This window comes from Pyrus communis, chromosome 8 (genome assembly GCF_963583255.1).
Source record: "Pyrus communis chromosome 8, drPyrComm1.1, whole genome shotgun sequence".
NCBI lineage: Eukaryota > Viridiplantae > Streptophyta > Magnoliopsida > Rosales > Rosaceae > Pyrus > Pyrus communis.
This window is the reverse complement of record NC_084810.1, coordinates 10,043,720-10,067,004: the sequence shown is the minus strand read 5'-3', so window position 1 is coordinate 10,067,004 and position 23,285 is coordinate 10,043,720. Positions and strand designations below refer to the sequence as shown.

Here is a 23,285-nt window from a genome sequence, read left to right as displayed (position 1 = left end):
TTTTTTTGAATAAGATATGAAATAGGCCCTAATGTATTTACCGTACCTTAAAATTACTGTCTCCTTAATCACCTTACTTACCTGGGGAGGTTAAATAAAAAAGTGATTAATCAATCACTCAAGTCATCGAACTTTAATTTTTCCCGTTTAATTCCAAAAATCTCATTCTACACTCCTCACAAGTGTATTTTTCTTTTCAAATATGGAAAATTTGGAGTGTAGAATGAGATTTTTGGAGTGCCAATAACAATTCCCTTTCTTAATTATGAAACCTTTGTTTTGTCATTAACTTTAGAGCAGAGATTGTTCCAAGGATCCTCAATACAAATATAATACTTGGATTCACCGGGAGCTGAATTCTATACTGTATTTATCTTGCTATGTACTCTCTCTTGTTTTCTTCGCCAGTACAATGTAAAACCTCAGCGATAATATTATATGGTTTATGACAATTGACATCTATCTAGATATTGGTTTCTAACGCAATGACAAGATTAATTTGTGGTACTTAACATTGGTTGATTTTTAATTTTAAATACCAAAATGAGAAATTTGATCAATTTCAAGAATTATTTATGACAAAACGCTTTACATATACAAACACAAAATAAAAGGACAAATTATGCCGGCCGGGTTAAGGGAATCTATGCATCAGGTAATAGACTACATCCTCTGCTATAAAGAGAGATATAATGCGTGCAATTTAGTCAACAAGCTACTTCCAAACTTTCTTTCCTTATGGAGCTTCAATGGCCTTTCTTCCAAGTCCTGTTTACCTTTCTTCTCGTTGTGATCACAGTACTGAAAATAGCGAAGAGAAGCAAAACCAAAGAGTCGGCTGTGAATCTGCCTCCAGGGCCATGGAAGCTTCCCTTTATAGGAAACATTCACCAGCTTGTTGGGTCTCAGCCACATCATGGGCTACGAAACTTAGCCAAGAAATATGGACCCATTATGCATCTACAACTTGGAGAAGTTTCCACCGTTGTTGTTTCTTCGGCAGAGTATGCCAAAGAGGTGATGAAAACCCATGACGTTGTGTTTTCATCAAGGCCCTATCTCCTTGCTTCAAGGATCATGTCTTACGAGTCCACAAACATTGCCTTTGCACCATGTGGTGATTACTGGAGACAACTACGAAAAATTTGCACATTAGAGCTTTTAAGCACTAAACGTGTGCAAGGCTTCAGGCCTCTTAGGGAAGAAGAGGTGGGGAATCTCATTACATGGATTGGTTCAAACGCAGGATTACCGATCAACCTCACTGAGAAAATTTACTCATCTACGTATACCTTCACGTCGCGAGCAGCCTTTGGCAAAAAAAGCGAAGATCACGAAAAGTTCATAGATGCTGTGAAGGAGTCTATAACGGTGGCAGCAGGCTTTGATCTTGCAGATGTTTTTCCTTCTGCCAAGCTGCTTAATCTGACAGGTGGAATTAGGCCTACACTCGAGCGGCTGAAAAAAGTAACTGACAGAATAATGGAAAATATCATCAATGAACATAAAAAGAAAAGGTCAACAACAAAAAGTGGAGAAGATGAAGCAGGGGAAGACCTGGTCGACGTTCTCTTAAAATTTCACGAGCATGGAAATGGCCTTGAGTTTTCCTTAACTACTGACAACATCAAAGCAGTAATATTGGTATGTGTTTGCACTTTCTTTTGATATCACTTTAATAATTCATACTAGTTGTTAATTATATTTAATCTAAACACCAATTTTCATTCTTGTTCTAAATATACAAAATAAATGATTAGAGATGCATCTTTTAAGCACTTGTGCCACTGTCTAAGGCTGAATCCACCTACATGTATGTTTTTCTTCCCAACCGGCTGTCACCTGCAGCCACTGTTTTTAATACAAAGAATACTATCGATGCAGATTACCTTTTCGGCTGGTTTGGAATTCCATAATTCATTCTAAATGTGCTTATTGTTTTTCTTACATATCAATTGACACTCTTCATGAAATTAACACTATTAAAAATTGAACTTAATACAAAAGTTTTTCTAAGAACATAGTTATTTTCTACGACTAGAACTGTTTGCAATTTTAGAGAAAAACCTAGTTTAATCATTAACAAATTTATAATTTTTGTGCAGGACATCTTCGGAGCTGGGAGTGAGACATCAGCTACAACCGTAGATTGGGCCATGTCAGAAATGATAAAAAATCCTAGAATATTGAAAATGACACAGGATGAGGTGAGAGAAGTGTATAACAGAAATGGGAAGGTAGACGAAACAGGCATTAGAGAGATGAAATATTTAAGCTTGGTGATCAAAGAGACACTCAGGCTACACCCTCCTGCTCCCCTCTTGCTTCCAAGAGAATCTAGTGAGAGTTGTAAGATTAATGGATATGATATACCTGTCAAAACCAAGGTGATTGTGAATGGATGGGCAATTGGAAGAGATCCCAATTACTGGACTGAACCAGAGAGCTTCTATCCAGAGAGGTTCCTTGATAGCTCCATTGACTACAAGGGAACAAACTTTGAGTATATCCCATTTGGCGCTGGAAGGAGGATATGCCCAGGAATTTCATATGGTCTGGCCAACGTTGAGCTCCCACTTGCCCTTTTGTTGTACCATTTTGATTGGAAACTCCCTAATGGGATGTCACATGAAGACCTGGACATGACTGAGCTTTTCGGTGTTACAGTTCGAAGAAAAGAAGATCTGCTCTTGATCCCCATTCCTTATCATCCTCCATCTAGTAAGAACTGCCAGTAGAACAAATATAAATGAGCCCCTGGCTCATTAATATAGAAGTATTTTGTGTTTTTATATTATCCTATGTTATAAGCATTGCAACGCCACATTGTCAAAAACCAAATAATTTGCTAAGTTGGACCGAATGAGAACAGTACCAATGTACTTACGGTACCAATGTATTTATACTTTTTTAAGGGAAACTGAAGAAAGCACAAACAAGGAAAACTGCATATATACTTTTTTACCGGAAATAAATAAACAGTTGAAACATATGACAATTGGGTATTTGCTGAATCAGTAATGGATACCCTAACCACCAGGGGAATCTTGGAGCCTAGTGCAACCCAACTCTACAGAATGTCCATCAGCCGCAAATCTATGACCCCCAAACAAATTTTGGCCAAATGAAATTACTTCTGTCCTCTCCGATATAGAAAAACACCAGAAGCGAGATTAGATCGTCAAAAGTATATTCAATAAGAAACAACCATCAAACAAGAGCACATTCAGCAGACAGGACGAGGGTGACTTGTCCATATTGTGTGTATGCTTTCGTTTTAAGTTTTAACTAAGGCCAATTCCTTTGTTTCGTTTCCTTCCCAGACCAAGTAAAACATCATTACATCATGTCTCTTGATGGCATGGGAAACAAAATTCTTATTCCTCATGTGGTTTCTGGAAAAACAAACAGAAAACCTAAAGCTTATATTTTGAAGATTGAAAGATTTCTCCAAATATTCATTTCAATTAAAGTGATTGCTCCAAAAAAAAACTAAGTACCTTGGACTGCAGGTTGCTTGATTCTCTATGCTTGTTCCCTTCTTTCTGTTGGACTTATTAAACACTGCCGAGATGCCTGCAATTTTGTTATATTTTGGTTTTGGTTGAGTACTTGTTAGGAAAGTATGACAAGAAACATGATATCAAGCACCACATTATTGCTGATGATATGTAATGAATAATGAAAAAACAAGAACAAGACGTAATAAAGGGCCTTAAATCAACGCTTCCAAGTCATCCTATGAAACAAAACGTAACCAAAAAAAAAAAAAAAAACAGTACTAACCAGTAGCCACTCGTAGTGGTAAATAGTGGTATATATAGATGTAAAATACATACAATTTCACCAGTAAACCATAAAATAGGGAAGATAGGAAAAACCAACACAACTAGAAAAAAAAACTATTTGCGCGATAAAACTTTAGGTAGTGAAGCAGTTTTCATCGCAAAATGTCCTTTGTGCGACAAATTAAGGGTATCATCGCGGAAAAATGTCAAGGCCATGACAATAATTGAAAACATTAGGTGACAAAGATTTTCGTTGCGCAAGAAGGCTTTGCACAACAATTAGATAATTCTTTGCGCAATCTCTGGAGAAAAACGCGGTTAGATGAAGATTTGGTGCCATTATAGTGCGGGGCAAACATTTTTTGCATGAGGGAGAGCTTTGTTGTGTCAAACCTACGTGACGAACATGAGTCTTTCATCGTGTAAAGTTCTTTGAAATGGTAGGTGTGGTTGGTGAGACATTTAAGGTGGATTAATTATTTGCGCAACGAGTGCTTTGTCAAGCAAAGGGTTCATAGGTTCTATAAAATTACATATCCGCTCTCCCTTTTCCTCATTCTCTTCCTCATCCTTTTTCCCAAATCCCTCACCCCCTCGTTTTCTTCTCTCCCAAACCCCTCATATCCTAATTCTCATTTCCCTTTTCTATGACTTTTTCTGTCGACAATCTTCGTTTTTCATGGTAAATCTTTATTATACAAATAAAGAACAATTTTGTTTCAATAATTAATTTTAATTTATAAATTGTGTCTCATAAGTTGTGAGTCTTGGAATATATGAAAATCATAATGTTGTAGATGTCTAATTCTACTACTACCCAAACTAAACAGGGATATGAGGGAGAAGGATCTCGGACAAGTAATACCAAATTTTGCATGAATTTTATGGTTTTTTTTGTTGTTGAAAAAAAATTATTAGATTATTATAATAAAAGTGACAAACTACTCAGTTTGATTTTGAAAACTTTGTTTTTTCCATAGAGAAACACAAAAGAGGGTGTATGGCTGAGCCAGAAGGATTGACGGGCCAAGGCGAATCTACAGCTTAAGGAATATGACAAGGAGATGCACGCCATGCTTGTGCACGGCATAGTGGCATTATTGAGGAACAAATGTCCTACAGAGTGGGCGTCTTGGAAAAAAGTGTCAGAGGATATGAATAAGTCTTCGTTGGACAAGTTATCAGTAAGTGCCAATTAGTAATTTAATAATTATTTTTGATATACAATATATAATTTTTAATATTTTAATATTTTTGTATAACAGGTTAATTTTATTCTTGATGAAACCGACCCTAACTTGATGAATTTCATCGATGACATATTCAAGAGGCATTACCGGGAGTGGAAGGATGACGCCGATTGAAATGCACAAGCTATAGAAATCCTATGTGGACTAAACTAGTTATGATAAAGGTGAAAATATATGTTGCTTAAACAAATTAACTAAGAGTTTGTGTACGTGTAATACTAGCTCCCCTATAACTCAGGAATATGATTCCAATTGCTGTTGAAAAGCACGTTCCACAACCACTAAACCACGATTGGCACTTAGAGCAATGGATGAATAACCAACCCTCCACGATAGATGGATGTTGGCAACCATTGCTTCTATATATACAAGGGTTCCCTACTCCCAAAGAACACATTCTGAATACAAGGGTTCTATCACCATAAGAATATAAGGTCTTCAAGTGAGTAGAAGAAGGTGCTTAAGTTACATCCATGGCTTCTTCATGTTCGACTCTAACTAAATACAAATATGCATGTGATTAGAGGTTTTGTTTATACTAATATTCCAACATTTGGTATCAAAGACAAATTAATAGGTTCTAAGCCTTGGTCTATAATATGGAAAATCTAATTCTTTGTATCTGGAATTCTTAAAACTCATTTACATTTGTTTATCATATTTTTGTTATTTCATGGAATAAATTTTGGAGTTTATGCGTTGTATATGAACTAATCATGGCTTTCAATGAAAGATGAAGGTTTACTTAAAAAGCATTGTGATTCAAAAACCTATGAAATGTTCACATTCTTTTCCAAAGAGGAGACTATATAAATTGTTAAGTGTTTTTAATTAGTGTATGGCATCATTTTGATTAGGCCATATTCTTGTCCAAAGACTTGACATAATTGCATGATAAGATCCGTTAGTGATGGCTATACAATAAAGGTCAATGGCAGTTTTCATCTCTTGCCCAAAGGTGTGATGAAAAACATGCGTTCACATATTTAACCCTAATTTTGTTTTAATGGCTTCCTCAATGAACACTTTTGCAATGAACCTGTCCTCTTTTGAGCCACTAAGTGGGGGAAACTTCAAGAGGTGGAAGCAAGACATTGAAATTGTCTTAGGGCTGATGGACCTTGACTTGGCCTTGTGTGAAGAGGAACTTGCAGCTGTGACTGAGGATTCAACTGCGGATCAAAGACTGAAAACTAAAAAATGGGAGAAAGCTAACCGAATGTCACTTATGGTTATGAAATGAACCATGAGTGATACTGTGAGAGGTGGCATTGCAACATGTGATAAGGCTAAAGATTTCTTGGAGGCAGTTGGGGCAAAGTATAGAGAGTCTGAAAAAGCTGAAATGGGACCTGATGACAACCCTGACATTACTCAAGCTCGATGAGAATAAGAGTGTTAAGGAACACATCCTGAAATCGGTGGAGACTACTGCAGCCAAACTCAAAGACTTGGAGGTCCCTGTGGATGATGCATTTATCGTGTATATGGTGCTCAACTCTCTACCTTCAAAGTTTGATCAATCAAAGGTTTCTTACAACACTCAGAAGGAAAAGTGGACTCTCGATGAACGAATCTCTATATGTGTATAAGAAGAAGCAAGAATCAAAAGGAATAAGATTTATGGCACTGTGAACTTGGTGTATGGAGATAAGGGTAAAAGGGCTACATATCAATTTGGTAAATTCTCCAAACCTAATCTTTTCTCTAAGACTGCCATAGTTGCATCCTCCTCCAAAGGACCTGAGTCAAATAAGGATTATATGGACAATATCAAATGCTACTTTTGCAAAAAACTTGGACAAATGAAGAGAGATTGTGAGAAAAGAAAGAATTGGAAAATTAAGAATGGTATCAATTTTGTCAATATTTTTGTTTGTTTTGAAACTAATCTTGTAGAAATCTTTCCAAATTCTTGGTGGTTTGACACTGGTTGCTTGGTTCACATCACCAATTCCTTTCTAGGGTTTACAAGAAGAACTACAACAACAAAAAATGAAGTTTTTCAAGTCTTTGTTGGCAATGGGAATAAAGTGGCAGTGAAAGCAATAGGCAATCTAAGGTTGAGGCTGTCTAGTGGTTTTATTTTGAATTTGTGTGATGTACTTATGTACCTTTTTTAAGGAGTTTAATTTCAGTTTCTTAGCTTGTTAAATTTGGCTTTGCTTTTGCTGGTGACAAATGTTAAGATTTTCTTTAAAAATAATCCACGTAATATAATTAGAATTTTTGTTTTGGTCAATGACCTTTGGCAATTGCTATGTACAATTTTTAATGATCGTGGATTGCTTAAATATTGATTCGACATTGCTAGCAAAGAGATTGATTTCAAATGAAACTTCTTCCATGCTTTGGCAGAGAAGATTAGGTCATATTTGTAGGGCAACAATGGAGCGTTTAATTAAAGATGAAATTTTTCCACCTTTGGACTTCAGTGACCTAACAGATTGTATTGATTTTTATAAAGGAAAATTAACAATTTCAAAGACGAAGAGTTCAATAAGTCAAAAACTTTTGGAAATAATCCATTTAGATGTCTGTGGACCCTTTCCCACGAGGACACTCTGTGGAAAAGTTTATTTTGTGACCTTCATAGACGATTTCTCACATTTCACTTATATCTATTTAATCTCGAAAAAATCTTCAGTTGTTGATTTTTCAAAAAAAATTAAAACAGAGGTTGAAAATCAATAAAATATTGAGGTCGGATAGGAGAGGAGAATATTATGGTAAGTATACTAAGTTAGGTCAGGCTAAAGGTCATTTGGCTTTGTACTTGGAACAATGTAGACTGCAGGGACAATACACTACTCCAGGCACCCCTCAACAAAATGGAGTGGCGGAAAGAAGGAATATGACTCTTATTGAAATGGTAAGGAGCATGATGTGTCATTCGAAACTGCCTCAATTTTTGTGGGGAGAAGCGCTGAAAATGGAGAATTACATTCTCAATAGAGTTCCTAGTAAGGCAATATGCAAGACTCCTTACAAATTATGAAGTGGTCGAGAGCCAAGCCTAAACCATTTACATATGTGGGGATTCTGTGCAGAGGCAAAGATTTGCAACCCAAATGAGAAGAAGTTAGACTCAAAGACTATCTATTGTAATTTTATAGGATTTCCTGATAAATCCAAAGGTTGCAGGTTTCACTCTCCTAGTCTTCCCAACAGGATATTCGAGACAAGTGTGGCCAAATTCATTGAAAGTGGTGAAGACTTCCAAGATTATCAAAGTGAAGAGATGAGCTTTGATTTTGATGAGACAAGGGTTGTGTTCCCTGATATTAATTTGGACCTGATTGTTAATAATGATACCATGACCATAGGAATTGCACAAGATCACCATGAGGGTTTTAAATGAAGTTCAACCACAGATAAAATTCAAGATTCAACAATTCAATCATCCAAGAGATCAAACTGAGACACAAAATGTAGCCGAGCCTTCGTCATCAACAAGAAATCAGTTGCTTAAACAGCAAGTCACTCTTGAGAGAAGAGTGCAACCACCGAGAACTAGGAGGTCAGTAATCCCCGATGATTACCTAGTTTATCTCCAAGAAATTGAAGTCACTGAAGGTATTTCAGAAGATCCAATCACGTTCGAACAAGCAATGAAGTCTGAGCAGTCTAATCTTTGGCATAATAAAGCAATGGTAGATGAATTAAAGTTTATGCAAATCAACAATGTGTGGACTTTAGTTCATGCACTTGAAAATGTCAAAGCTATAGGGTGCAAATGGGTGCCGAAAACCAAGAAAGATTCAGTTGGCAAGATTGAGAGATACAAGGCAAGATTGGTGGCTAAGGGTTTCACTCAAACTGAAGGAATTGATTAACAAAAGATAGTCTTCATATTATTCTAGATTTGGTGGCACATTTTACATGTGTGTGCTAATTATTTAATGTTGGAAATTTTATAGATTTCTTGTAGTTCTATATTGCATGAAATCTGATCCCTTCTCTTTAAAAACATGTCCAATGACTCATACCTCACCCACCAATCAGTCACTCTCCTATTTTCCCTCACCTAACCAGACAGCTTCCTTCACTTTTCCACCAATTAGAAAAAATCTGTCTCCATCTCTCTCTCATCTTCTCCATCTCTCTCCCTCACCCGTAACTCTCTCCTCTCTGCAACACCAAGGATCACCATCAAACTTCATAGATCAAGTCTAAAATTACCACCATCGAGATCCTCTCGTCCTCACGAACCCATCCGTACGAACTGATCACGAAATGAACGAGTTTTGAGTGTCCAAGTCGGAGCAACTCGGAGCTCCGACTTGGGTGTGGATCCTCCGACATTTTCCTAAGCGAGTTACAAGGTTTTGGGAGCTTTGGAAGCACCTACGCAACTCCACGTGGCCACTAACCTAGGGTTGAAGTGGAGCTAACGTGAAAACACACGGTTTTGAGACGACGAGTTTGCATCTGGGCTATCGAGTCTATTTTGATCCATTTTCATCCACCCTTTGGACTTTTAAGAGGTAAAATCTTGTTCTCCTCTTCCCTAGCTTCATTTCTATATAAAGTTTGTCAAAAATGGTTGAAAAATGAAGAAGATATAAAGATTTGAAATTTTTCTAGAAATTGGTGAAAATTTCCTAGTTTTCAATGAACCAGAATGTGGTGCCGAACTACAGAGGTCAACTGGAGAAGAAGGAGAATATTCCCTTAAAGTTAACAGAATATTCTGACGCCGTTAGGTAACACCATTAGATTTAACGGTATATTCCCTAAGGTTCTGTTAGTTTGTCAGGCGTGTGGTTAGCGCGTGACGGCGCGTCTGGCCTTTGGTTGGTGTGTGGTTGACTCATACTGGTCCGTGACGTCGAGTAGAATGTTTTTGTACATTTAAACCCTCCGTTTAAGCAAACTATGGGGGATTTTCCTAGCTTTTTAGTATATCTCCTATTTAATTAATTAGTTTAGTTATTTCGCATATAGGTAAGAATTACCCCAAGGACGTACAAGGACAAACAAGGCTAGGAGGCTATGATCCGACCATGTATTAATGAGTGGGCATTTGTTTATATATACAAAGTTTTATAATTTCCACATGTGCCTTTAGATTGATTTTTACGCCTATCATGGCATGATTTATTTTATTTTAAAATGGCACTATTGTTGTTGTGATTTACATATTATCATGGCATGTTTATACACTTTATATTTGCTCATCATGCATGCTTGCACTAGTGTAGTACTCGCCCCAGCCAGGGCCAGGCTTCATGTGTATGTTCACATCACACTGCACGCTCAACTTGGATCCGTTGTAGGTGCCAATCTTGTCGTACAAGTTACATTAGGCAACTCTGACTCGTATGTGATGTGCCTAGCGCCAGTCTTCACATGATTGTAGTTCTATAGCGTATATTATGATTATACCCAATCCAGTTCATGTCAGATTCCCTCTGCATGAACTTGTGTTTTAGCATAGATTGATGAGCACCTGATTTTATTATGCTATTGATGAGCACCTGATTTTATTATGCTGCTATTGAGGTATTGTGATTTGGCATACTTCTGCATTTATTGTTGATTTACATTTATGGAAGATATATAGAAAAGAAAGGGAAGGTGTTGGCCGGCAAAAACAAAAAAAAAAAAAAAAAAAAAAAAAATATATATATATATATATATATATAAAAGTTTCAGGAATGGTGCACGGCACCATATGACGGGTTCTGGGTGGGATTAAGCTGCAACACAAAGGCACATGTTAAAAAGTGGCCCATTAACACGTTTAACATGAGTTCCTATGTGCCAACTCAAACGTGGAGCTCACATTTTTCTAAAGAGGAATGATATCCTATGCAAATTCAAGCAACCACCAAGGAACCCAGCCGTGCCATCTTGAAACCACTCACAATTGCATGCTACTATTAGCAAGTCAAGAAGAAAAATAGAAAAGGGGTGGTGGCGACAGAAGAATTGAAAAGTATAAAGTAGGGGAATGATGGTTCATCAGGCACTAAAAAATAAATAATAAATAAATAAAAAGGGAAGTAACACATCTTAGTGAAATATATGCTCTATGGTATTTAGCACAATACACCGAATGAAATGAAGCATATCTATTGATATCTCCGAGAAATTACAAATACACCAAAAAAAAAAAAAAAGGAAAAAGAGGAAAGAAAGGGAAGCCTTCACAAAAGTTGCTCACATGCCGTCACAGTACTAACAAGTTCGTTTAAGCAACATCTATGCATGTAATTAACAAGTATAGGCGGAATCATGCTTGTATGCACTTAAAAACAAAACTTAACCCATGAAATTCAAAGCCTAGTAGTTATGGTGAACCAAGACTCAACTCAAGATCTAAGAGAAAGAGTTGAGATTTCTTTATACCTTTGAAGCACCTATTTGCTTAGCAAAGGTTAATCACCCATGTGAGGGCCTTCTTCCGTTGCCACCTTACTCCTTGGCTCTAAGGATGTGGACGGAGGAACTTTGCTTCTTGGTTCCATATCTTCTTGGATATGGATGGAAGATTTGGTTTCTCCAAAAGTCCCCAAAGTTGGAGACCTATAAGTTCCGACACCAAGGATGGTTGAGGAAAAAGATGAGTGGCCATGGAAGAGTTAGATGCTAATAAATTCTCCCATGATGGCCGGCTATCCTAGAGAGAAAAAATAGAGAGTTGTTCTCACTTTTCATCCTTGGAAAACCCTAATGAGGATGGAGCAAAGATACACCTTCTATGCTTTCAACTTTTGTGTGCATATTGGACCAAAAGGCCCTTCCTCTCTCTGGCTGGTTTTCCCAAGCCTTTGGGCTGTTTTGGGCTTCTTGAATTTTGGTTGTTAAGTTGTCATACAATTGAAGCTAATGGGCTTGATGATTCGAAGCCCATTCGGGCTTTAAGGCCCAACACTAACTCAAGGTTTAAAACGAACTTATTTGTTTGATTAATCAACATATTAATTAATCTTTGCCATATACAATTAAACCATTTAATTGTCCTTACTCATCTCCATTATATCCTTCAATCATTACCTTACACGGTGTGCGATCTATTAGGTTCGTTTTAGTGAGGTAATGGGTGATTAGAACTCTTCAAATCAATTATGAATTGAAACTTACTTTCAATTCTCCCCTTAGCAATTATACACCTTTAGGGCTTCCGCAAACCATGAGTGACACCTAGCAGTATGTCATAGCTACCCAAGTTAATCAAAAGAGGTTGGAGAACCTATTCAGTTTGGGATTACAATGCAATACAGTCTTTCTCTAATACAATACTCTTGACCACATTGTTTGGTTTGATAGTTTATTCATGTTTACTATACCATGTGATTCTCTTACTTATATGATTACCTTGAATGTGATTTGGAACGACTTCCTAAATCTCATTCATACTCTGGCCAGAGATTCTTAATCATATCATAGAGTATTCTCCCTCAAGCGGTTTGAACGTTAGAGATCCCTTGTTGTGCATTCACTTGCCTCCATGGCTTAGTGGCTTAACCCCAACTATGATGTGGACAGCCTCTGATGGAGTGACTTTGACATAGTCAAAGATCAAGAACCTAACCACAAGATAACTATGATGGCTCAGGTCAAATGACTACTTTGCATTATCCCAACCATGAGTTCTCATGTGACATGCGTATGAGAACTCATTATTGATCGCGTTCAGTAGACTCATTCGCTATTGAGCACATACATGCTTGTCTTGGTGTCAGTTACACCAATGACTCGAGACCGGTCACTCTCCCTAAGAGAAGACATAGCATATACTGATCTTAACGGACTGTCAATGCCCAATTGGCAATCCTATAATCAGGATTGTTTAGGATATGTATACAAAAGAGAATGGTCTCATGAATCTAACTTATTTAGATCACATTCTCCCAATTACATATTTCTTGGACTTATCGTTTAAGCATATAACATTTATATGAGATGGCTTAAAACAATAATCTTTGCCCTGTATATTAAACTAGATTAGTTTAACATGTGAAATGTCCGTGAAGTATCATCATATGATTGGTTTTAGGGCACATTTCCAACAACTTGGCGGAACTCCAGGAAGAAGAGGCACCAAAGGTTGATTTTTCGAAACCTCAATACTTGGTTGAACTCTAGATGACGAAGGCAAAAAGTTCCTCTGGAGTACAGCCACAAACCTCTTATGGTCACTTTAAATCCGACCCTCAGAGTCCTGTAGCTAATCAAGCTTCCTCTTCATGCTCGTCGAATAATTATTTGCAAGCATGTGCCAATCTTTATTCTCGCGCTTGAGTTGTCTGATCTTTTATTTAAGATTTGCCACCTCGGCCGTTAATGATTCAACTTGGCGAGTTCGAGCAAGTAGACGTTGGCCTATTGTAGACATAAAGCCCGCGTATTGGACACTGACAGCCAGGGAGTCTTGGACAACCAATTCATCGGACCGTCTTGAAAGCATCTTATTATCTCTAGGAGTAAAGAAGTTCCTAGATACTACCATAGCCGTTGTTGCTTCCCTCATCACGAAGTCTTCAATTGTAAGAGGGCCATTTGAAGATAAGAAGGATGGGCACCATATATTACCCTAACGCTGCACACCTGTATTGCTCCCGAGACTCAAATCTAAGCAAATATTAAACGGGTAGGCCATTTTCAAAAAAAAAAAAAAAAAAGGGTAAAAGAAAAGGGTTGGATGGAGTAAAATCTCATAAATACACCAGAGACAATTTTCACGAGCAGGCAATCTTCAAAGTGTGCATGTTGGATGTGATCGATACCTCTATAAAAGGAGAGACAATGCAGCCACCAATTCAAAAATCGAAAAGACACCACTCTCCGAATTTCAAAAGCTGAATTTTCCTGCATAAAATTCGTCAACACTTTTCAGACGTAACCTCAGCTTGTCAGATAACACGTGCAACTTTGTCAAAGATCTCTGACAAAGTTGAAAATACGTGAAGTTCACTATTCCAACTACCACACGTTTGCCGACAAACATGTGTGACAAGGCCGCACCTGCACCACTATCTACTATTGGAAAATCCCTATATATGTCGACCTTTATCCTCTATGGCAAGACATACTTCCAAAACACCTGGCTGTTCTTCCTTGCCAAGAATGCATCTGCAACCAAACCTCTCAACATACTCAGTTTTCTTCCTCCCTGAAAACACCTCTTTAACCAGGTCACACCAGAGGAAACGTATCTCATATCATCACGGTCGAAAGCAAAAGTATCTGATAGCATGCCTTCTCCCTATCCTTTGCTTTATTCTTGTTCTCCCTATAGGACAAGGAGAAAGAGAGCGATCAATCGACACTTGGAATCAAGCTTCCCGTTAGGAACCGACTTCCTAGAACCCCTTCCCTGATTACTTACCTAGCATCGCTTTCGAGTACTTATCTTCAATTGTTGATGTACCTTCAAATAAGATACCAGATGCCTAGAGAATAGATAAGGCAAGCAAAAATGATGCATCGAAGCATGTGGAGACAAGCACAACAAATACATATGCTGATTTATCCACTACTTCTTCAAAAGCAAAAGTATCTTATATCATCAAGGTCGAAAGCAAATGTATTTCATATCATGCTTTTTCCCTGTCTTTTCCTTTGCCCTTGCTCTTTTCTGCAAGACAATGAGAAAGAAAGCAATCAGTCAAAACCTGGAATCAAACTTCCGATCTAGAACTAATTACCCGGAACCGTTGCCTGGTTACTTACCAGCCATAGCTCTCGAGTGCTCGTCTTCTGATAGGATTAAAACCACACCACAAAGTAGCACACAAATGTCCTATTAATTTTCCTTATTAAGAATAAGATGAGTCGCTGTGAAGTGATGCTCTGAAGGACCGTTTAAATGAAAAAGGTTGCACACCGCTTCTATTATGCAAAAGAAACAAGTAGAGAAGAATGCAGCACGATGAGCTGTAACAAATCACTATAGCACAATGCCCTTCTCTACAGAACCACATAATCTAGATAGAGAAGTCTTAAGTCAAATCCAAGCTCGACATCGTTGCTCTAATCGAAGACATTGAGAAGCCTCAATAGCCCTTGAAGAAATCACAAGTCCGATTCAAAATCAAGTGTCCACCACCCTTGAATTAAATTCAGCTCCACATAAAGGGAGTAAGTTCAGACCTTTGGAGGAAACCAGAAAACCCTCAAGCCCAGTTCAAGATTAAGCCTGTGGAAAATCTACAATTGGAGGAAACCAGAAAATCTTCTAGCTGAATTCAAGATTAAGCCCCAAAGGCCCCTGAAGAAATTTCCAGCCCAATTCAAGATCAAGCCTCGATGGCCCTTAGATCGACATCTACATTAAGGGACTTCAAAATGTATCTTCTACACATGACAATCACATGTATACGATGCACCTTAAAATGGGGACATTTGTAGACATCGAAATTTCGGTGAAATAAATGTTGACCAATGCATTAAAATTACAACCTCCATTTATTTTACCTACATCGTACACTTATTCACCTACAACCTCCACACATTTCACCTTCATCATACACTTCACCTACAACCTCCACTCATTTCACCTACATCATCGACTTACTTCACCAAAAAAAAAAGGATGGTGGTGCTTCATTCTCAAAGTCTATAAATAGGCTTCTCCATCAAGGGACCAAAAGAGGAATTGACATAAACATTTCTCTACTCCCAAATTGGAAGAGAATTCCCAAACCCTTGAAGCTATAAAACTCTAAAGCTTTCAAGCATCCAACTTCCTTTGAAGAAAAAAAAATTCATTTTCAAAATTTCTTTCAAGATCAAGCCTCTATGGCCCTTGAAGAAAAAAAAATTCATTTCTTTCAAGATCAAGCATCTACCTACAACCCTTGAAGAAATGTTTCATTTCATTAAGGATCAAGCCTTAACGGCCCTTGAAGAAATGTTTCGTTTAAGAAATACGCCTCTATGGCTCTTGAAGAAATTTTTTTTTTTCATTTCATTCAAGATCAAGCCTCTACAACCCTTGTAGAAAATTTTCGTTTAATTCAAGACCAAGCCTCAATGGCCCTTGAAGAAATATTCCATTCAAGAAGTACGCCTCAACGGCCCTTGACGAAATTCATCACTTCAATTCAAGACCAAGCCTCAACAGCCCTTGAAGAAATGTTTCATTCAAGAAATACGCCTCAACGGCCCTTGACGAAATTCATCATGTCAATTCAAGAAATATGCCTCTACGGCCCTTGAAGAAGCAAACTAATTAAACATCAAGTCCCGACGACCCTTGAGTTAGAACATTCACATTGTAGGACTTCAAAACACATTTCCTACATGTGACAAGCACATGCCTACAATGTGCCTTGAAGTGGGGGCATTTGTAGACATGTAAATTTCGTTGCATATAAAAGATGCATCGCAAAGCTCCATGTGGCATATGGCTTTTCACAAATGAACAATCAATGACATGTGGCACAAATCAAGCAAAGGAAGCTTAAAACTTCCCAGAATTTGGCCAAAGAGAGAAAACTCTCTTAAAAAAAAGGGCAAGGGTTCAAAGTGTTCTCAAAACTAGAAAGAAAGTTAAGGCATTTTTATAAAACAAGCATGAATTGAAGATTGCTCACAAAATAAGCAACAAAGGCCCTATAATTCGGCCAAGGGAGTAAAGATGGCTGAAATTAAGACACAAAACATCCCTAAATTATCCCATGGAGAAATTAAGACATAAATCAAAGCCAAATCCACCCAAAGGCAAGCCTTGAGAAGCCTATAAATACAAGGTCCTCCCACAAGCATAAGGGTCAAAAATTATACACATTAAGAAGAAGAATCTATGCACAGATCTTTGAAAACTAATACATTGCCAAAGCTCTCTTCGAAGAACGTACAACCAAAGCTGAAGCTTTCTTTTGACCAAAGCCTAAGCACTCCCCTTGAAGAATCAACAAGCGTTCGTGCTGATTCATTCAAGACTTTGTTGTAAGCTCAAAACTTGTAAAGTCACCAAGACCTTTGAATCAACGAAATTCTACATTAACATCACCCTTTGCCGCAACTTTGAGGTAAAGATCATCCAAGCATCGTTTCAAGCTCAAAACTTGAAGTAATCATTCAATCGTTCTTTCAAGATCAAGTCATCACGACCCTTGGATCAATAATCAACCATCTACATCAAATTTGAAGACTAAATCAGAGAAAAAGTTATAAATAGAGATTGTAACCTACAAATTCAAATCAATACAAATCTACTTTGTACACATGTTCTTGTTTCATTCGATACAGAATTTTCATGTTTACAATGATCTCTTGCAACGAAGAGGTTTTGCTATCGCATCTATGTGCTCTCTTTGTTGTGAAGGTATGGAAACTGCTTCACATATTTTCTTTGAGTGCTCTTTTGCATGTCAAATTTGGTTTACTATTTTGGAATTATTTAGACTTCAATATCTATTTCAAGATACTTTTAGCTTTTTCCATTATCCTTTACAACAAGGTTTTGGTACCCCAAGTGCAATTACTTTGGTGGGGTATGATTGGAATTGGTTTTTATTCTATTTGGCATGCTCGCAGCGCTCTTCGTTTTCATGAGGAGGTTGCTTCCATCAATTATGTTGTAAGGTTTATTAAATTTTAACTCCTTGAAATTGATTTTCTCAATTCTGGTTGCATGAAGAATTTTGTGGAGAGCTTTGCTTTCTTCATTCTATTGGTGTTTATGGACGTCCTGCTAAAGCTCCAAAAATTATTGAGGTGTTGTGGCACCCACCTTCGCAGCATTACATCAAAGTAAATATTGATGGTGTTGCGAGAGGTTCCTCTGGTGTAGCTGCATTTGGTGGTATCTTTCAGGATTTTACGGTTCATTTTTTATGGGTTCAATAGGCTTAGCCTCTTCTTTGGATGCCAAACTACGCGCTGATATTCAAGCTATATCTGTAGCTTGGGATAGAGGTTGGCATTCACTATGGATTGAGTGTGACTCCTCATTGTTGTTCATCTTCTTTCTTCATCTTCACCTTCTTTGACATCGATCCCTTGAAAGTTGTTGGTCAATTAGCATAACTGTTGAGTTTTACTATCCTCCATGCAAGTTCAAATTTCTCATATTTTTAGGGAAGGTAATCAAGTTGCTGATTGTTTGGCCACTTATGGTGTTATCACCCTGATGTTCTTTGGTGGGATTCATGTCGTGCTTGTGTTGTAGCTACTTATTCTCATAACCTCTATAAGTTTCCTTGTTATAGGTTTTGTTGAAAGAGATTTTGACTTGTTTTTATGAATTCCTTAATGGTTAGGGTTTAGCCTCATGTCCCCCTTGACATATTGTATTTTTCTTGTTTATCAATAAATTCTCCTAAAAGTCACCTCCTATGATAACAATGCTGAAGTGGGATGGACTTTGTAGCCAAATTAAAAAATAAAAAATAAAAATAATAAAAAACTTTCATATTTGTAGGCAAACCATGATATTGAGAACATGGATGACAAGCTGGATAGCCCAATACAAACAGTGGAAGAATGACCTTCAAAAACATTATGAGCAATATGATGATTCAAAGACCACTCTCAAAGAGGGTTTGCCCTGAGGAGTTGGTGGGGTGCTTGGAGGATTAGGAGTGGTTGGGCAAGCAATTTCAGGAGCCGAAGTATTTGGTAAATATATTAACAATATTTTAATAATAATTTATTAAATGTTTAGTAATTTTTTAAAATCTTTTAATACTTTCTTTCAAATAGACGCACTAATAAGTACATTTTGTGTTACAGAAGAGAGCTAAAGAGAGCTAAGGCAAACAAGATCAACATGCCTGAAAAGAAACTTCTACACCGATTAGGTTGGAGTAGTGACGTAAGGTCAAGGTATATTAATTTTAAATTCTAATAAATATTAATTTCTATTAGGATTACCAACTTTTTTTTTTTTTGTGGGTTCAGGAGGGTTCTAAGTTCTAGGAGATTGACATGTTCAAAGACGTTTATGTTCAACAATGAGACTACTGAGCAGCTTCATTTAAGTTTATATAATTGTTATTATTCTTACATTTATAAATAGTATAAATATTAATTAAATATTAATATCTGTTTTCTTATTATTACAGGCTGATTTAGGGGGCGAAAGATCCATTCCGACTCAATCCATCCAACCTAGCCCAAGACATGGCTCATTTGGGCCGAATCCATGTTTTCTATGTGACAAACGGCCTGCAAAAAGAACCCAATGGCAGCCCTGCAATTAAATCAAAATTGAGCCCCATTCCCTAGGCAACATGAATAGCGCAATTTTTTTTAGTGATAATAGACCCACAACATTGTCCTATTTTTACACTCACATTATAATTTCACCCATCATAAAAATTTTAAAAATAAAAAAATGATTTCTGCACCCACCATTATTCCTAAAATAACCTCTAATATTTTATTTATTTATTTTTCAAAGAGTAATATTAATATATTTTTAAAGAAAACCAGCATTTTCATTAGCACCACAACGAAAATTTTGGAATGGCATAATTATTGCCACTACCAGATTTTCATTAGTCAATTTTTGATTAATAGTTCCAATATTAATCTTGTTGATTTGTATTGTTTTCAATATTCATTTAAGAATTATTTCATTAGCACTTTTTGAAAAATAGAATTCTTTTATCATTCAAGGCATAAAAATAACATACTTTACATTGTGCTATTCCCCGCTAAATACCACAAATGGTTTTCCCCACTCAATACCACTGTAGTTTGGCCTTTGCAGATGCTAGATGATTTGGGGGTGAAGACGTGTTTGACAGCATCAGAGGCTTGACCGTCCAAAGATGCTAGCTTTCCACCAAACACTGGGTCGACGTTAGATCTTCCAGTGAATTTCTTGAAGTTTTCTTTGTCTGCTAACGTTTTACACAATTTTTGTAATCATCTAGGACAGTGTCATATGGGTGTATACATCAAACAAAGTCCAAGAAAAATAATCGCTTCAGTATCCAAGGTTGCTGAGCATCGGCAAAAATGGACGGAAGTTAGAAGTCAGAACTAGAGCCAAAATGTACAATTCAAACGCCTGAACCATTTTTGTCCAGCAACTGGAGTCTACAGTATTTTTATAATCACTTTAAGGCTTATTTTTAGCTATACCCTTTGTAACTCGATTTTAATCTTATTTTGTCCTTATAATTTAAAAGTGATCATTTTACTTCCTGAATTTCAATTTTGATCTAGGAGTATTACTAAAGAAAACAACTATACCAACCATTTGTTATTGATAAAAAAAATGAGATTTTCAGATAAATAGTGAAGAAAGTTGAGGTTTTATCATAAAATTAATTGGTAATATGAGAAGTAGTCCAACCTCTTATAAGGCTTTGCACGGTGTCTCCTTTCACTGATGTGAGACTCTTGTACCTTCACATCCTCATACACCCCTCATGTGTGACGAATTTTCAAGCCAAACATGTGGACAACATGAATTGGGTGATGTGGAGCACGTGTGGCCACTATGATTCACATGTGAGCCAATCTACTCTGATACCTTAATGAAAGTTGAGGTTCCACCATAAAACCAATTGACAATATGAAAAATAGTCTAACCTCTTATAAGCACATGCAAGATGTCTGTTAATTACTAACTAATTATAAGAACAAGATAACAACCATTTGAGACCACTTAGTACTACTGTCTAGTAGTATTCCTTTTCACTTGTAAGTGAGAGGTTTGAAATTCGATTCTTACCAAAAGCGAATTGGTATTCCTCTTCACTTGTAAGTGAGAGATGTTAGGTTAAATTCTCGCCAAAGGTGAATTTGAACCATATTATTGCTAGTCCATTGTGAGGTTTAGCCTTCACTTGTAAGTGAGAGATTTTACGTTTGATTCTCACCAAGGGTGAATTTGAACCATATTATTGTTAGCTCATTGTGAGGCTTAGCCCACTTCTCTACCCCCTTAGTGTAGGTAATATCATTGCTTAAAGAAAAAGAAAAAAAAAAAAAAAAAAGATACCAACCATTTGAGAGAATTTGACATCATAACAAAACAAAAAGTAAAGTAAAACAAAAAAAAAAAATGAAGATTATTGAGACATGTTATATACATGGATAATAAATACAGTTTCACCAAAAGCAATAAGCCAGTATAATCCGAAGTCAGAATTATTTTCCTCATGGAGATTCATTTCCCTTCCTTCCAACTTGTGGTTACCTTCTTGCTCTTTCTGATCATGATTCTGAAAATAGGGAAGAGAGCCAAAATAAATTTACCCCCCGGGCCATGGAAGCTACCATTTATAGGAAACTTACACCAGCTCGTCGGCTCTATACCCCATCACGGACTGAGAGACTTGGCCAAGAAATACGGACCGCTTATGCACCTGAAGCTCGGAGAAGTGTCCACCATAGTTGTCTCATCAGCAGAGTTTGCTAAAGAGGTAATGAAAACCCATGATGTTATCTTTGCATCAAGGCCGCACATTCTTGCTAATAGTATTCTCACTTACGGTGATACAAACATTGGCTTTGCACCATACGGTGATTATTGGAGACAACTACGGAAAATTTGCACACTTGAGCTTTTAAGCATGAAACGTGTTCAATCTTTTCGATCTCTTAGGGAAGAAGAGGTACTCAATCTCATTAATTTGATTCGATTAAGAGCAGAAACGCCTATCAATATTACTGAGCAAATTTACTCATTCACATATGGATTCACATCACGAGCTGCCTTTGGTATAAAATCAAAAGATCAGGACAAATTCATAGATATTGTGAAGCAAGCAATGAAGGTGGCAGGAGGCTTTGATGTTGCAGATATTTTTCCATCTGTCAGTTTGCTGCATCTGATAAGTGGGATGAGGCCTAAACTTGAGAGGCTACATAAAGAAGCTGATAGGATAATGGAAAACATCATCAAAGAACATAAAAAAGATATGGCAACATCCGAAAGTCATGACGTTGAAGCAAGGGAAGACCTGATAGATGTTCTTTTAAAATTTCACGAGGAGGAGAGTGGCCTTGAATTTTCCCTAACAGCTGACAACGTCAAAGCAATAATCTTGGTAAGTTCACTTTCCGTCAATTTCATGCTTTGAAAAAAAAACTGCTTCTGTTGTACTGTGAGAATAAGCTCATTTTTGTTGCTTCACGTTTTCAGTTTTTTTTCATCCAAAACTATGAAAATAAGCTGTTTTTAAGTGTTTACCAAACACCTTTTTGAACTCAGCTTTTTTTTATACCTACTTTTTATAAAAGTTCCTCAGTTCCAAACCAATACTAAGTGAAACCAATTGTCAACTCGTGGGAAAAATATATTAGACCTTTAAGTAACTTTTATGTATTATGAATTAAGATTTCTCTTTGGGAACTAATTTTGTGATCTTTGATGCATGAGAGGTATAACATTCCCACCTACGGTTCTACCATACGTAGGGTGGATGCAAGTATTTTCCTATGTAATTATTCACTAACTAGAGTATCAATTATCAACTTTCAGGAAACTTTTGGTGCCGGGGGAGAGACAGCAGCTACAACTGTAAATTGGGCAATATCAGAAATGATAAAAAATCCAAGAATAATGCAGAAGGCACAGGCTGAGGTGAGGGAAGTATTCAACACAAAAGGGCAGGTAGATGAAACAGGAATTAAAGAGATGATATTTTTGAACTTAGTGATCAAGGAGACACTGAGGTTGCACCCTCCTTTTCCTCTGTTACTTCCAAGGGAATGCCGAGAGAGTTGTAAGATTGGTGGATATGAAATACCCGTCAAGACTAAAGTAGTTATCAATGCATGGGCAATTGGAAGAGATCCCGACTATTGGACGAATCCCGACAGCTTTTATCCAGAGAGGTTCCTTGACAGCTCCATTGACTTGAAGGGAAAAAACTTTGAGTTTATTCCATTTGGTGCCGGAAGGAGAATGTGTCCGGGCATGTCATTTGGTCTTGCCAGTGTAGAGTTCCCACTTGCGTCGTTGTTGTACCACTTTGATTGGAAACTCTCCAATGGAATGAAGCATGGTGAAGACCTGGACATGACTGAGGCCTTCGGCGTTTCGGTCCGAAGGAAACAAGACCTGCACTTGATTCCCATTCCTTATCATCCTCCGCCTACTGGAAAATAGCAAGGAGAAAAAAAGTTGATTGCCTTTAGTCATATAAAAGTAATACCCGTTTCGTATGCACTTCATGTATTGGAAGTCCTCATGTTGCATCTTTTCTTTAATCCAATTATGAATCGTAGTTTAAATATGTGCGTATACACTAGTGGTATATATGATCGTATACACTAGTGATATGTGTGCATGTACGTACACCTAATGGTATGTAACATATACCACATG

General features: G+C 37.1%; 3 protein-coding genes across 3 annotated transcripts; all 3 read left to right on the top strand.

Moving 5' to 3' along the window:
• Positions 1-702: 702 nt before the first annotated feature.
• LOC137741327 (cytochrome P450 71D11-like) lies at positions 703-2,819 on the top strand. Its single transcript, XM_068481048.1, has 2 exons — positions 703-1,644; positions 2,106-2,819. Exons 1-2 carry the CDS (start codon positions 739-741, stop codon positions 2,736-2,738), a joined length of 1,539 nt encoding a protein of 512 aa, XP_068337149.1. The 5' UTR covers positions 703-738; the 3' UTR covers positions 2,739-2,819.
• Positions 2,820-6,044: 3,225 nt separating this feature from the next.
• On the top strand, positions 6,045-6,630 carry LOC137742925 (uncharacterized). The gene is made up of 2 exons (XM_068482863.1): positions 6,045-6,269; positions 6,349-6,630. Exons 1-2 carry the CDS (start codon positions 6,045-6,047, stop codon positions 6,628-6,630), a joined length of 507 nt encoding a protein of 168 aa, XP_068338964.1.
• Positions 6,631-21,105: 14,475 nt separating this feature from the next.
• LOC137741455 (premnaspirodiene oxygenase-like) lies at positions 21,106-23,066 on the top strand. Its single transcript, XM_068481162.1, has 2 exons — positions 21,106-22,002; positions 22,437-23,066. Exons 1-2 carry the CDS (start codon positions 21,112-21,114, stop codon positions 23,064-23,066), a joined length of 1,521 nt encoding a protein of 506 aa, XP_068337263.1. The 5' UTR covers positions 21,106-21,111.
• Positions 23,067-23,285: the final 219 nt, after the last annotated feature.

Coding starts and splice junctions, on each gene's coding strand:
- LOC137741327 (XM_068481048.1), top strand. CDS start 739: ATGGAGCTTCAATGGCCTTTCTTCCAAGTCCTGTTTACCTTTCTTCTC. Junction 1,645..2,105: donor ACATCAAAGCAGTAATATTG/GTATGTGTTTGC, acceptor ATTTTTGTGCAG/GACATCTTCGGAGCTGGGAG.
- LOC137742925 (XM_068482863.1), top strand. CDS start 6,045: ATGGCTTCCTCAATGAACACTTTTGCAATGAACCTGTCCTCTTTTGAG. Junction 6,270..6,348: donor CTAACCGAATGTCACTTATG/GTTATGAAATGA, acceptor TCTTGGAGGCAG/TTGGGGCAAAGTATAGAGAG.
- LOC137741455 (XM_068481162.1), top strand. CDS start 21,112: ATGGAGATTCATTTCCCTTCCTTCCAACTTGTGGTTACCTTCTTGCTC. Junction 22,003..22,436: donor ACGTCAAAGCAATAATCTTG/GTAAGTTCACTT, acceptor ATCAACTTTCAG/GAAACTTTTGGTGCCGGGGG.